The sequence below is a fragment of the Chiloscyllium plagiosum genome, chromosome 3, assembly GCF_004010195.1.
Source record: "Chiloscyllium plagiosum isolate BGI_BamShark_2017 chromosome 3, ASM401019v2, whole genome shotgun sequence".
NCBI classification, from domain to species: Eukaryota; Metazoa; Chordata; class Chondrichthyes; order Orectolobiformes; family Hemiscylliidae; genus Chiloscyllium; species Chiloscyllium plagiosum.
Window position 1 is genome coordinate 56,000,828 of NC_057712.1, and position 14,676 is coordinate 56,015,503.

At 39.7% G+C, this 14,676-nt stretch overlaps 1 protein-coding gene across 1 annotated transcript in view; it reads right to left on the bottom strand.

Annotated features, from left to right (window-relative positions):
• Window positions 1-8,033: 8,033 nt before the first annotated feature.
• mtmr9 (myotubularin related protein 9) overlaps window positions 8,034-14,676 on the bottom strand; it is a 71,846-nt gene continuing 65,203 nt past the window's right edge. The window contains exon 10 of the mRNA XM_043682436.1: window positions 8,034-10,907. Within this exon, the coding sequence (XP_043538371.1) occupies window positions 10,762-10,907 (146 nt within the window). The 3' untranslated portion in view covers window positions 8,034-10,761. The remainder of the gene's footprint in view (window positions 10,908-14,676) is intronic.

A 14,676-nucleotide genomic window follows, 5' to 3' on the forward strand; every position in this document is an offset into this window, starting at 1 on the left:
AATGGGTGCAGCAGACAGTGAAAAAGGCACATTGTATGTTAGTCTTTATAGCAAGAAGAGTCGAGTACAGAAAGAAGGATGTCTTATTGCAGTTAAACAAGGCATTGGCGAGGCCACACATAGAATAAGGTGTGCGGTTTTGGTCTCCTTATTTGAGGAAGGATGTTCTTGCTATAGTGGGAGTGAGTGAAAGTTTACCAAATTGATTCCTCAGTTGACAGGACTTTGAATGAGGAGAGATTGAATCAGATAGGTGTTTTTTTAATCAGAGTTTAGAAGAGTGAGGGGGAAATTTCATAGGAGCCTATACAGTTCTAACTGGACTCGAGAGGTTAGATGCAGGAAGGATATTCCTGATGATGGGTTAAATCCAGAAGCAGACATGAAAAAACAATAATAATTGATCATCAGTAGTGGTCTGATTCAAGCCAATTAATCTTAAACACATATAAAAGATCATGGACAGACGCCAACACAGTAGTTCTGGGTCTAGTTCACTTAAGTTCAAAATTTTCTGATCATTGTTAGTTTAAAGGTTTTAATTATAGCGTTATGAAATCCTAGAGATGTACATCACGGAAACAGACCCTTTGGTCCAACTCATCCATACTGACCAGATATTCTAAATTAATGTAGTCCCATTTGCCAGCACTTGGCCCATCTCTCTCTCAACCCTTCCTATTCATACACCCATCCAGATGTCTTTTAAATATTGCAATTGTACCAGCCTCCACCACTTCCTCTGGAAGCTCATTCCATACTTTCAGTCCACCACCTTTTGCATGAAAAAGTTGCCCTTTAGCTCCCTTTTCAATATTTCCCCTCTCACCCTAATCCAGAATCCTCTAGTTCTGGACTCTTATACTCCGAGGTAACCTTCTTCGCTATCCACTACACCTCCAATTTTGGTGTCATCTGCAAACGTATTAACTATACCTCCTATGTTCACATCCAAATCATTTATATAAATGATGAAAAGCAATGAACCCAGCACTGATCCTTGTGGCACAGCACTAGTTATGGAGCTCCAGTCTGAAAAACATCATCCTCTGCCTTCTACCTTCAACCCAGTCCTGTATCCAAATGGCTAGTTCTCCCTGTATTCTATGTGTTTTAACCTTGCTAACCAGTCTATCATGAGGAACCTTGTCGAAGGCTTGACTGAAGTCCATATAGATCACGTCCACCACTCTGCCCTCATCAATCATCTTCTTTACTTTGTGAAAAAACTCAATTACGTTAGTGAGACACAATTTCCCACATACAAAGCCATGGTGACTATCCCTGATCAATCCTTGCCTTTCCAAATACATGTAAATCCTGTCCCTCAGGATTCTTTCCAATAACTTGCCCACCACTGACGTCAGGCTCACCGGTCTATAGTTCCCTAGCTTTTCCTTACCACCTTTCTTATATAGTGGCACCACGTTAGCCAACCTCTAGCCTTCCGGCACCTCATTGTGACCATTGACAATACAAACATCTCAGCAAAGGACTCAGCAATCACTTCCCTAGCTTTCCACAGTGTTCTAGGGTACACTTGATCAGATCCTGCGGATTTACGCTTTACATCCAACATCACCTTTGTAAAATGGACAGCTTTCAAGATGTCACTATCTATTTCCCCACATTCTCTATGTTCCGTGTCCTTCTCCACAGTGAACACTAATACAAAATACTTGTTTAGCATCTGCCCCACCTCCTGCATTTCCACACATAGGATGCCTTGTTGATCTTTGAGAGGCCCTATTGTTTCCCTAGTTACCCTTTTGTCCTTAAATGTATTTATAAAATCTTTTTGTATTATCCTAACCCTATTTGCCAAAGCTATCTCACGTCTGCTTTTTGTCGTCCTGATTTCCTCCATACTCCTATTGCCTGTATACTTTAAGAATTCACTTGATCTCTGCTGTCTATACCTGACGTATGCTTCCTTCTTTTTCTGAACCAAAACCTCAATTTCTCTATTTATCGAGCATTCCATATGCCCACCAGCCTTGCCTTTCGCCTTAACAGGAACATACTGTCTCTAGACTCTCATTATCTCATTTTTGAAAGCTTCCAGTTTTCCAGCTGCCTCTTTACTTGTCAACATTCGCCCCCAATCAACCTTTGCAAGTTCTTGTCTAATAATGTCAAAATTGGCTTTGCTCCGGTCTATCCTTTTCCATCACTATTTTAAAACTAATAGAATTATGGTCACTGGCACCAAAGTGCTCTCCCACTGACACCTTGCGGCCTTATTTCCCAAGAATAGGTCAAGTTTTGCATCCACGTATGGAAATAGAAAATGTTCTTGTACACACAAATTCCTCTCTATCCAAGCCCTTAAAACTACCGCAGTCCCAGGTTGTGTTTGGAAAGTTAAAATCCCCCACCATAATTACCTGATTATTCTTACAGTTAAATGAAATCTCCTGACAAATTTGTTTCTCAATGTCCTGCTAACAATTGGGAAGTCTATAGTACAATCCAAATAAGGTGATCATCCCTTTCTTATTTCTCAATTCCACCTTCCACCAGATAACCTCCTTGGATGTATTCCTCCCTTAGTACTCTTGAAGTAATGTCATCCCCTTCTTATGTCTCAGGATTAAATTCCATTTGCTACTGACCAGCCCATCCTGTACTCTCAGGCGTTCCTCTTCATTATTTACCACAGCACCAATTTTTGTGTCATCTGTGAACTTATTGATCCCACATCCTCCATTCAAGTTTAAATCATTCATGTACACAACAAACAGCAAGGAACCTAGCACTGAATCCTATGCTATGACACTGAACAAAAGGTTTCCAGTCACAAAAACAGCCGACAACTGTGTTTCTTGCTATGAAGCTATTTTGAATCCAATTTGCCAAATTGCCCGGGATCCCATGGGCTCTTAATATCTTGATCAGTCTGCCATGAAAAAAAGTTACCAATGTACAAATGGACTACTATATCAAGTACACTACCCTCATCCACACACTTAGTCACCTCATCAAAAAATTCGACTCAATCTTTTATACTCACAAAGCTGTGCTGACAATTTATTCCAATAGCTTCCCTATCACAGATGCTACACTCACCGTAGTTTGCTAGTTTATCCTTATCACCATTCTTTAATAATGGTACCACATGAACCAGTCTCCAGACCTCTGCCATCCCTCCTGTGGCCAGACAGGATTTAAAAACTAATGCCAGAGTTTGCAAATCCTCTCTTCCACCCATTGTAGCCTAGGATACATCTCATCTGGGCCTTGGTATTTATCCACTTTTGAGTCCACTAAAACCACCATCACCTCCCTGTCAATGCTAAGTTGTTCAAGTATATTACAAACTATCTCCCCAATTTCCACACCTACATGATCCTTCTATATGGAAACAAGGTCATTAGAAATTGCTACCCTCAATATCAAGGTAATATTGAACCAAGTATAGAACCGCCACTTCGCAGGAAGACAGGTAACATCCAGGATGGGTCAATAAATTGCCAGCAGCATTTGTATCCATGTACTCAGTAACGATCATCTGAAATTCAAGCAAACTTTAGCCAAATCTACTTGACTCTCAATCACAGAAAGGAATGCAATCTTTTCACAATGCCCTGCTGTTTCCAGGAATTAAAGATTAATTACACAGATTAATGTGAACAACCCAAGAGGAAAAAAAATAAAGAAAAATGTTTTCCTGTAATAATTTGTCATAAAATATTGGACTTTATTGTCCTATAGCTCTTAAATGTTTACTTTTATTCATGAAAGTAATAACTGAAGACTTAAAATGTTAAATATAACAGAACTGAAAAATGGGACGAAGAATTGCTCACTTACATAAATAGGATGCTTTCAACTTGGAAGCAGAATGATTAAGATAGTCCAAATAATATTTCCTTAATTTATATAATGGTTCAGTTTATTTAAAAATGTATAATACACTGAAAGTTGTCACATACCAAAGCAATTAATGAGCCTCTACACTTTTTAAAAAAAAGCGATTTCATCCGACTGCCGGATTTCAAATAGTCACTTGGAAATACAGTTCTCGGGTATTGTTGAAGAAAAGGGGGAGATGGTGTCCGAGCTTTTTATCTTGCACTCATTGGGACAGAATTTTAAGAATACCTAGTAGTTCTTAGAATTACATTAATATCGAATCCAAGGTAATTATTCAAGGTGCGTGTGTATTTATGGGGTGGGGTGGTTGTGGTGGTGTCAGCATTCCCCAAAGCAGTTCCTTGACCAGTCAACTTGCTGATTTCAATTTAAACAAAAGCTTGGCATTTAATGCTTCTCTGTAGCAATACCTCTATCAGAATTCACTTTCCAACCAATTAGCATCCAATTTTCATGCAGAATTAAAATGTTGTTCCATTTGAGATTTGGCACATTTGCAATCAAGATGAAAAGCTTCAACGGCATGTCTGCAATATCCAAGTACCTTAACATGCTTCTATTACAATATTCATTTTTAAATAAGATGGGTTTAAACAATGGTATAATTTCTTTTTTCCACCCATTCATAAGATATGGGCTTAGCGGTCAGGCCAGCATTGTCTTTCTCCCTATAATTAGCACATATTTGACTATATTAACATTATTCATTTCTTCAAAAAACATTACTTTAAACATTTACTAAAACAATTACTTATCAACTAAAATTAGTTCTTGTATGTTCTCCAAAGTGAGCAATGTCTCAAATAACAAAAAAACGTTTTAGCTGAAAAACCTTTTGTAGAAGCTCGAAAAGATCACATGACATACCTGCAAACATATATGCTAACAGTACAAACATTTCAATGCTTGACTTTATTAAAGAAAACCATTGCTTCGAAATAAAAAAAACTTGTAATTGTTCAAGAATATGACTACAGTGTTAGGATAGCTCTAAAAATTCAAATACGATAGACCAACACACAATAAATACATAAATAGGAATCAGTTACCTTGATTTTGAGGGCCAGATGACTAGGGTTCAGGACATGTGGCCCCAGGACTGCACAATGGACAACCCTGAACTTGATGGTCCGGCTTGCCCTCATCTGACCTTATCTTTGTGAAATGATTTGTAAGGAATTCAGGAATGTTACTGTACACCTAAAAGAAAAGAATGGTCCTGTCAGAACAAGGCAAGATGCAACATCCTTCAAACAAGGATTCGGCTGTTCAAAATGAGGGGTATAAACAAAGCAGACAGAAAGACTGGCTCCATTGGCACAACCAGAACCAGAAAACACCAATTTAAAGTGATTAACAGGAAACAGTATCATGACAATTTGTCTCAAAAAAAAACAAAGTGGTTCGGATCTCAAGTGCACTTCCTGAAGCTGTCGTGGAGGCCAATGGAATTGAAGCTTTTAGAAAGCAATTAGAAAAGTACGTGGAAAAAAATGGGAAAGTATTAGAGTCTAAAGTAAGTAATAAAAGAGCATTTAGGAATACATAATATTATCAGGATCCTGAAGGGGAATCCATGCCCAACAAATCTTTTAGACTTCTTTGAGGAGAAAACTGGTTCGATAGACTAAGGACAGCAGATGTAATGTCTTTTGGTTTTTATAAGGTATTTGATACGGTACACACATTAAGCTATTTCTTTTTCGGAATGGCAGCTAGTGACAAGTGGTGTCCCGCTGGATTCAGCGTTGGGGCCGCATCTGTTCACTTTATATATTAATGATCTGGATAAAGGAACTGGGGGCATTCTGGCAAAGTTTGCCAATGGTACCAAGTTGTGTGGAACAGGCAGGTAGTTCTGAGGTGGTGGGGAGGCTGCTGAAAGATTTAGACAGTTTAGGAGAGTGATCCAAGAAATGGCTAATGAAATTCAATGTGAGCAAATGAGAGGTCTTGCACTTTGGAAAAAAGAATACAGGCACGGACTACTTTCTAAACAGTGAGAAAATTCATAAAGCTAAATTACGGTGGCACAGTGGTTAGCACTGCTGCCTCACAGCACCGGAGACCCGGGTTCAATTCCCACCTCAGGCGACTGACTGTGTGGAGTTTGCATGTTCTCCCCGTGTCTGCGTGGATTTCCTCCGGTTTCCTCCCACAGTCCAAAGATGTGCAGGTCAGGTGAATTGGCCATGCTAAATTGCCCGTAGTGCTAAGTAAGGGGTAAATGTAGGGGTATGGGTGGGTTGCGCTTCGGCAGGTCGGTGTGGACTTGTTGGGCCGAAGGGCCTGTTTCCACACTATAATGTAATGTAATCTAATCTAATCTACAAAGCCATCTAGGAGTGCTAGTCCAGGATTCTCTAAAGGTTGACTTGCAGGTTGAGTCAGTGGTTAAAGAAAACATAATGTCATTTAATGTAAAAGCAGCGATGTGCTACTCAGACTTTATAAAGCTCTGGTTAGGCCCATTTAGAATGCTGTGTCCAGTTTTGGGCCCCACACGTCAGGAAGGACATACTGGCACTGGAGCATGTCCAGCAGAGATTCGCACAGATGATCCCTGGAATGATAGGCCTAACATATGATGAACGGCTGAGGATCCAGATATTGCATTTATTCAAGTTTAGAAGGTTGAGGGGAGATGTAATAGAAACTTACAAGATAATGCAGGGCTTAGAAATGGTGGATGCTGGGAATTTGTTTCTGTGAGGTGGGGAGATTAGGACCCGTGGGCACAGCCTTCGAACTGGAGGGTGTCAATTTAAAATGGAAATGAGGAGACATTTTTTCAGCCAGAGAGTGGCGGGCCTGTGGAATTCATTGCTACGGAGTGCAGTAGAGACCAGGACATTAAATGTCTTCAAGGCAGAGATTGATAAATTCTTAATTTCACAAGGAATTAAGGGATTACGGGTAGAGTGCGGGTAAGTGGCGTTGAAATGCCCATCAACCATGATTGAATAGCAGAGTGGACTCGATGGGCCGAGTCTTATTTGATAGGGTCATAGGTATTGTGTTAGCATGGACAGAGGATTGGCTACCTAATAGAAAATAGAGTTGGGATAAGTGGGGCATTTTCAGGATGGCAACCTCCAACTAGTGGAGTGCCACACAGGTTAGTTCTGGGGATACAATTATTTATAATATGCAACAATGATTTGGATGAGTAAAGCAAATCTAATATAAATAAGTTTGTGGATGACAAGAATAAGTAGAAGGTGAGAGGTGAGGATAATTCAGAGAACCTGCTAAGGGATATAGGCAGCTCAAGTTAGTACAGAAAAATTGGTATATGAAAATTTGATAAAGTTACAGCACAGAAGTCCTCATAAAAATATACAATTTCAGCAGGGAATATCAGTCTTTATTGCAAAGGAAGTGAAGTATGAAAATATGGAGGAGCAATTAAATCCATACTAGTTGGACCACAAGAGGAATACTCTGTATAGCTTTGGGCTCCTTGTGAAAAGGGAGATTTACTGGCTTTGGAGACAGCCCAGAGAAGATTCATGAGGCTTTTCGTGAGAATGGAGGGACTGTCTAAAGAGATGTTGAATAGATTGGACTTTTACTCTGTGGAGGTTAGACAACTGAGAGGTGACCTTATTGAAACATGCACAAGTTTCTTAAAATAAATTGACAGAATAGATGCGGAGAGGTTGTTTCCCCTTGTTGGAAAAACACAACATGTCAGGCAGCAAGAGAGTCAACATTTTGGACATTAGCCCTTTATCAGGAGAGCTGAGTTTAGGATTGCAGAGCACAAACTCAGAATGAGGGCTGACCTATTTAAAACTGACAAGGATGAATATCTTCTTTGTGGATAGTGAATCTGTGGATTTCTTTACCATGGAGGAAAAACAAGGCTGGGTTGTTAAGTATATTCAAGGCTAAGATAAACAGATATTTAATTGGGAATCAAGGATTATGGGGGCAAGGTTGGAAAGTGGACTTGAGAATTGTTAGATTAGCCATGAATTGTCAGAATGGCAGAGAAGACTTGATGGGCTGAATGGCTTAGTTAGAATGGTAAGTAGATTGAGCTTAGATGCTTTTGCAAGAGTTTCCATCAACTAGGTCCGTTGAAAACTTTCCTTCTAAGCTGTGTCTATTTTATAACTGTATAATATTTAAAAGTAATCACATATAAACAATTCCAGAGCATAATTTTGAATTTTATTATTTCAAAAAGTCATTTAGAACAATGCATGGTGCCTTTGCAGAATACAAGTGCTAATGAATGCAGCAGATAGGCTCCATGTAATCTCAAGTTTGGTGTCATTCGAAGTACAAAATTCAAGCCAACATATGCAATAAACTACTTCTACAGCACATACTGAATTACAGCAACTCACAGCACTTCTCATGATTCCTGAACTTCACTGTCTAAAGTTTACAATTTTGATAGTAATTAAGAAAACATGCACTTGAGTATCTTGGAAAGTTTAACTAGTTTTTAAATATACACAAAAACATTTGGTTCACATAATTGAATAGATTGAAGGCAGTATAGTTTAGCACAAAGGAATGACAGCAAATGACTGCAACACAGAATGATTTAACACCATTACCAAGCTTAGAATAATTTTTCACAAAGCATTATGACAGTGCAACATTCTAATATAATTTTTTTTCCAGTTCATGGAAAAATGAAAGAAAAGTAATTCCATGCTTCTATATGCATCCCGTTGACACCAAGTTAACCCTACCAACAACACAGAAAATAGATAAAAGGACAACTTGGTAGAATGCGAAGAGAATTTTTTGCAACAAGCCAGAAATATAACATTCATGCTATCTGCTTCAAAGAAAGGTGTCCTTAGCATTGGCAAACTATACCCTAGATTTGATGAAGCTTAGCTGAAGAATGTGATCCTACTTTGTTAAAAGAATTAATTTGGTGTGTCACAAAATTCTGCCAGCAACAATCACAACCACCTTTGGAATAAAGAGCAGACTACTGGTGTTAAAAATACGTATACCCAAAAATCTGACATATGGAATGGCTGACAAGATGATAAAATCTTTTCTCATCTGCGAGATGAAGTGGGATTTGGGGGTAAGAACAAGAGTAAAAGGCACTCACTTGATTAAACCAGATAATGACATCCATCTTTTAAGCACAATAGAAACATTCAATTACTTCACTGACTCAGAAGGCCTCAAGTATGTAGGTTGCGTGTTATCCAATACAAACTTTAAAACCATCAAGGTAAACTTTTATTTTATTAACTTTGTTCATCTGTTACATTTGAAAAGAAAAGAATTAAATGTAGTGTGAAATATAAATACTTTTTAAAAGTCGACATGATCATATAAAGATCTAGTATTACGATAGCTGTACAAGCATTTGCATAACTGAAGATTATTAGTGAGTGACATTAACTTGTTGTTAACACTGCTCTGCAGCATCAGTGACATTTACTTAAAGCTCACTTCAAATGTCACAAACAATGCCCTTGAACACAAGAGGAGCAAGCTCAAGTTTAAACAGGAATATCTTCTGATGCAAGGATATAAAGTGCTACTTCAAAAGAAGACTGGAAACTTCTATTTTGCTACCAGCCACAAATTGACAACATTTTAAACTGAACCTCCTAATCACAAACATTTAAATGAAATAAATCTCCAGCTCCGCTAGATCTTGAAAATATACACTGTTTGATATGGTCGCAATTCCTTTGAATATATTTAAAGAAAATGTAGAAATGGGTTTCATACAGCACTGTTACAACCAGACAATACAAAGGTTGATAAAGGTAAAGTATATTCTTCAATAGGTGCAGACAATGATACCAGAAGTCCAAAATCTCAGATTAGATGCATATAGAGGTCTTGTTTATTTGTTGAACCATGTTTAATATTCTCAGGAGGCATAGTTTCTGTATCTTTTTTAAACTGCTAATAACTGTGCGCTAGAAAAATGTAACATTATCTGCTTTCCAGATTAGAAGCTATTTTGACTGCTGACTGTCTTCACGTGAAAATGATCGAACCATTTAATTTAACGTTGTTATAATGCACCTGAAATCAATTACAAATCATTTACAATTCACACATGTAGCAATAAAAGATCTTACTTGCAAAATCCATCTCAACAGAATCAGAATTTAGTTTGAACTTTTTCTTATTTCAGGAAGTGGATTGTTAAGCTGAGTATTCTAAGGCTTTAAATTTTGAAATTTGGCATGAGTAGACGTACACAACTGTTTGGCTGTGCTTGCAGTGACCTTTGCTTGTAACAGGTTGAGATGGATTATTTCCATGTGAAAAAATTTCGACTGCTACTAGTCAAATTAGGAAACTTCTTAGGAAAGTTATTTCTATCAAAGTGCAGGACCATCAACCAGTTTAATAACTGATGAGGTATATTCTAAAATCAATAATTTTCTCACTCAAAAGATTCAGACTTTACAGTACTCATAATTGCCTTAAATTGCACAATCAACAATTTTGATGTCGTTGTCAATCCAGTTAAAGCTACGTGTTGACTTATGTTTAAAAAGCCATACAGAACAGTCTAATGTGAAGTGTACAGGAAAGGTAATTTAAAGAAATTTTCATATGATCTGTGCAATACTTAACCCAAGCAAAAAATGCCAAACCACATTTACTCCACAGGATGGTCAGCTCCAAAGTTTGCACAAATGATTTTACTTTAAAACCATACCTGTAAATACTCTTCTACAAAAAAAATCAATCAAGACATCATCTACATTATGAATGTTACCAATAACCAGAATTCATCGAAAGGGTCTTATTGTAGAGAACTCGACATGCCAGTATACTCAGGGTTTAAGACATGCAAATCATATCCAAATTATTACTTCTAAATGTAGTAAATGTAATGATTCAAAGATTGCTGTCAAGGGCTTTCAAATCTTAGTCTTCTGTTTGCAGTTCAGCTAGCTGTCGTCGAAGTGCATTTACTTTTGCCTGTAGATCCTTATTATATTCAACGATGTGAGTTATTTCATCCCAGGCCTCATTTAAGTATTTTAAGGAACGGTTCCATCGGAGAAACACACCTTTTAATTAAAAAAAAAGTAGTTTTCAAGACATATAAAGCATTCTTTCCAACCTTTGGTTTAAAGTATTACAGCGTTTTCAATGGGAAAATATATTCGTTGAAATATAACACCAATAGAAAATACAATAAAATATAAAAGGAATAAATCCTAGTCAAGTCAATAAGTTATTTATCTTTTCTAAGAGATACGATTTGAGAATGTGCTTTAATGATACATATGGGTTGCACTGTATCTGGATAAAGTAGGAGGAAGTGAGGACTGCAGATGCTGGAAATCAGTGTAGCGCTGGAAAAGCACAACAGGTCAGGCAGCATATGAGGAGCAGGAGAGTCGCCATTTCGGACATAAGCCCTTCATCAGGAAAGTGGGGAGGGAAGGTGGATGAGAGATAAGTAGGAGGGTGGGGACGTAGCTGGGTAGGCGATAGCTAGATGAGGTGGGGGGGTGATAGTGATAGGTTGTAGGGGAGGGTGGAGCGGATAGGTGGGAAGGAAGGACAGGTAGGACAGTTCAAGCAGGCAGTGCCGAATTGGACATTTGGATCTGGGATGAGGTGGGGGGGAACAGGAGATAAAGGAAACTGGTGAAGTCGACGTTAATGCCATGTGGTTGAAGGGTCCAAAGGCGGAAGATGAGGCGCTCTTCCACCATGGAACATAACAGCGCAGTACAGGCCATTCAGCCCCCGATGTTGCACCGACCCGGGGAACCAATCTGAAGCCTATATCTCTAACACTACTCCGCTTTCATCCATGTGTTTATCCTATGACCATTAAAATGCCTTTAAAGTTGGCGAATCTACTACTGTTGCAGGCAGTGCATTCCACACCCCTATTACCCTGAGTAATGAAACTACCTCTGACATCTGTCCTACATACACCACTGCTCAATTTAAAGCCATGTCCCCTCGTGCTAGCAATCACCATCCAACGAAAAAGGCTCTCACTGTCCACTCTATCTAACCTTCTTGTATGTCTCAATCAAGTCACCCCTCAACCTTCTTCTCACAATTGAAAACAGCCTCAAGTCCCTCAGCCTTTCCTCGTAACGTTCCCTCAATACCAGGGAACATTCAAGTAAATCTCCTCTTCACCTTTTCCAAAGCTTCCACATCCTTCCTGTATTGCAATACTCCAACTGCTGCTGCACCAAAGTTTTAGACAGCTGCAGCATTACCTCGTGGCTCTGAAACTCAATCCCTCAACCAATTAAAGCTAACATACCATGTGCCTTCTTAACAACCCTATCAACTTGGGTGGCAATTTTCAGAGATCTATGTACATGGACAGCGACATCTCTCTGCTCATCTACACTACCAAGAATCTTACCATTAGCCCAGTACTCTTTGTTCCTGTTGCTCCTTCCAAAGGGGATCACCACACACTTTTCTGCATTAAACACCATTTGCCACTTCTCAGCCCAGCTCTGCAGCTTATCTATGTCCCTCTGTAACCTACAACATCCTTCAGAAATATCCACAACTGTACCGATCTTAGTGCCATCCACAAATTTACTAAACCATCCTGCCACACCCTTATCCAGGTCATATATAAAAATGACAAACAGTAGGAAATGACAAAACAGATCCTTGTGGTACACCACTAGTAACTGAACTCCAGGATGAACATATTGAGGGCAGCATGGTGGCTCAGTGGTTAGTACTGCTGCCTCACAGCACCAGGGTCCCAGGTTCGACTCCAGCCAGGTGACTGCCTGTGTGGAGTTTGCACATTCTCCCAGTGTCTGCGTGGGTTTCCTCTCACAGTCCAAAGATGTGCAGGTCAGGTGAATTGGCCATGCTAAATTGCCCATAGTGCTAGGTGCATTAGTCAGAGGGAAATGGGTCTGGGTGGATTACTCTTCAGAGGGTTGGTGTGGGCTGGTTGGGTCGAAGGGCCTGTTTCCACACTGTTGGGAATCTAATCTAATCCCATCAACCACCACCCTCTGTCTTTTTTCAGCTTGCCAATGTCTGTTCCAAACCACTAAAATCGCCCTCAAACACATGCCTCAGTATTTTCTGCAAAATCCTACCATGAGGAACCTTATCAAACGTCTTACTGAAATCCACACAGACCACATCAACCACTTTACCATCATCCACCTGTTTGGTCACCTCCTCGAAGAACTCAATAAGGTTTGTGAGGCACAACCTACCCTTCACAAAACCATGTTGACTATCCCTAATCAACTTATTCTTCTGTAGATGATTATAAATCCTACTTTGTATTTCCTTTCCCAACACTTTACCCACAACCAAAGTAAGGTTCATTGGTCTATAATTACCAGGGTCGTCTCTACTCCCAGTCTTGAACAAGGGGACAACATTTGCTATCCTCCAGTTTTTTGGCATTAATCCTGTAGACAATGATGACAAAGATCAAAGCCAAAGGCTCTCTAATCTCCTCCCTGGCTTCCCAGAGAATTCCAGGATAAATCCCATGTGGCCCAGTGGACTATTTATTTTCATACTTGCCAGAATTGCTAACACCTCCTCCTTATGGACATGGATCCAGTCTAGTCTAATAGCTTGTATCTCAGTATTCTCCTCAACAACATTGTCTTTTTCCAGTGTGAATACTGACAAAAAGAAATCTTCATTTAGCGCTTCCCCTATGTCCTCGGACTCCACGCACAACTCCCCACTGCTATCCTTGATTGGCCCGAATCTTTCTCTAGCCATTCTTTTATTTCTAATATATCTATAGAAAGATTTAGGGTTTTCCTCAATCCTATCTGCCCATGACTTTTCATGTCTCCTCCTGGCTCTTCTTAGCTCTCTCTTTAGGTCTTTCCTGTTTAACCTGTAACTCTCAAGTGCCCTAACTGAGCCTTCACATCTCATCCTAACATAAGCCGCCTTCTTCCTCTTGACAAGAGATTCAACTTCTTTAGTAAACCACGTCTCCTGCGCTCAACCACTTCCTCCCTGCCTGACAGGTACATACTTATCAAGGATACGCAGTAGCTGTTCCTTGAATAAGCTCCACGTTTCAGTTGTGCCCATCTGCAGTTTCCTTCCCATTCTATGCATCCTAAATCTTGCCTGATCTCATCATAATTGCCTTTCCCCCAGCTATAACTCTTGCCCTGTGTTATACACCTACCCCTTTCTATTACTAAAGTAAACATAATCGAATTGTGGTGACTATCACCAAAGTGCTCACCTATCTCCAAATCGAACACCTGGCCAGGTTCATTACCCAGTACCAAATCCAATGTGGCCTTGCCCTCTTGTCAGCCTGTCTACATACTGTGTCAGGAAACCATTGTGCAGCCATTGGACAAAAACTGACCCATCTAGAGTACTCAAACTATAGTATTTCCAGTCAATATTTGTAAAGTTAAAGCCCCATAACAACTACCCTGTTACTCTCACTCCTATCCAGAATTATCTTTGCTATCCTTTCCTCTACATCTCTGGAACTATTCGGAAGCGGATAGAAAACTCCCAACAGGGTGACCTCTCTTTTCCTGTTTCCCATCAATCATCGGGTGGCTTGAATTTGGCAGTGGTGATGGCCCAGGACTTGCATATCCTTGGCAGAGTGGGAGGGGGGTTTGAAGCAGTCGGTCATCGGTCTGCATTCCGCAGAGACCCTTCCCTCAGTGACTCCCTTGTTAGGTCCATGCCCCCCACCAACTCACCCTCTGATCCCGGCACCTTCTCTTGCTACTGCAAGAGGTGAAAAACCTGTATCCACATCTCCCCCCCTCAACTTTCATCCAAGGTCCCAAAGGATCTTTTCACATTCAAATACTTCAT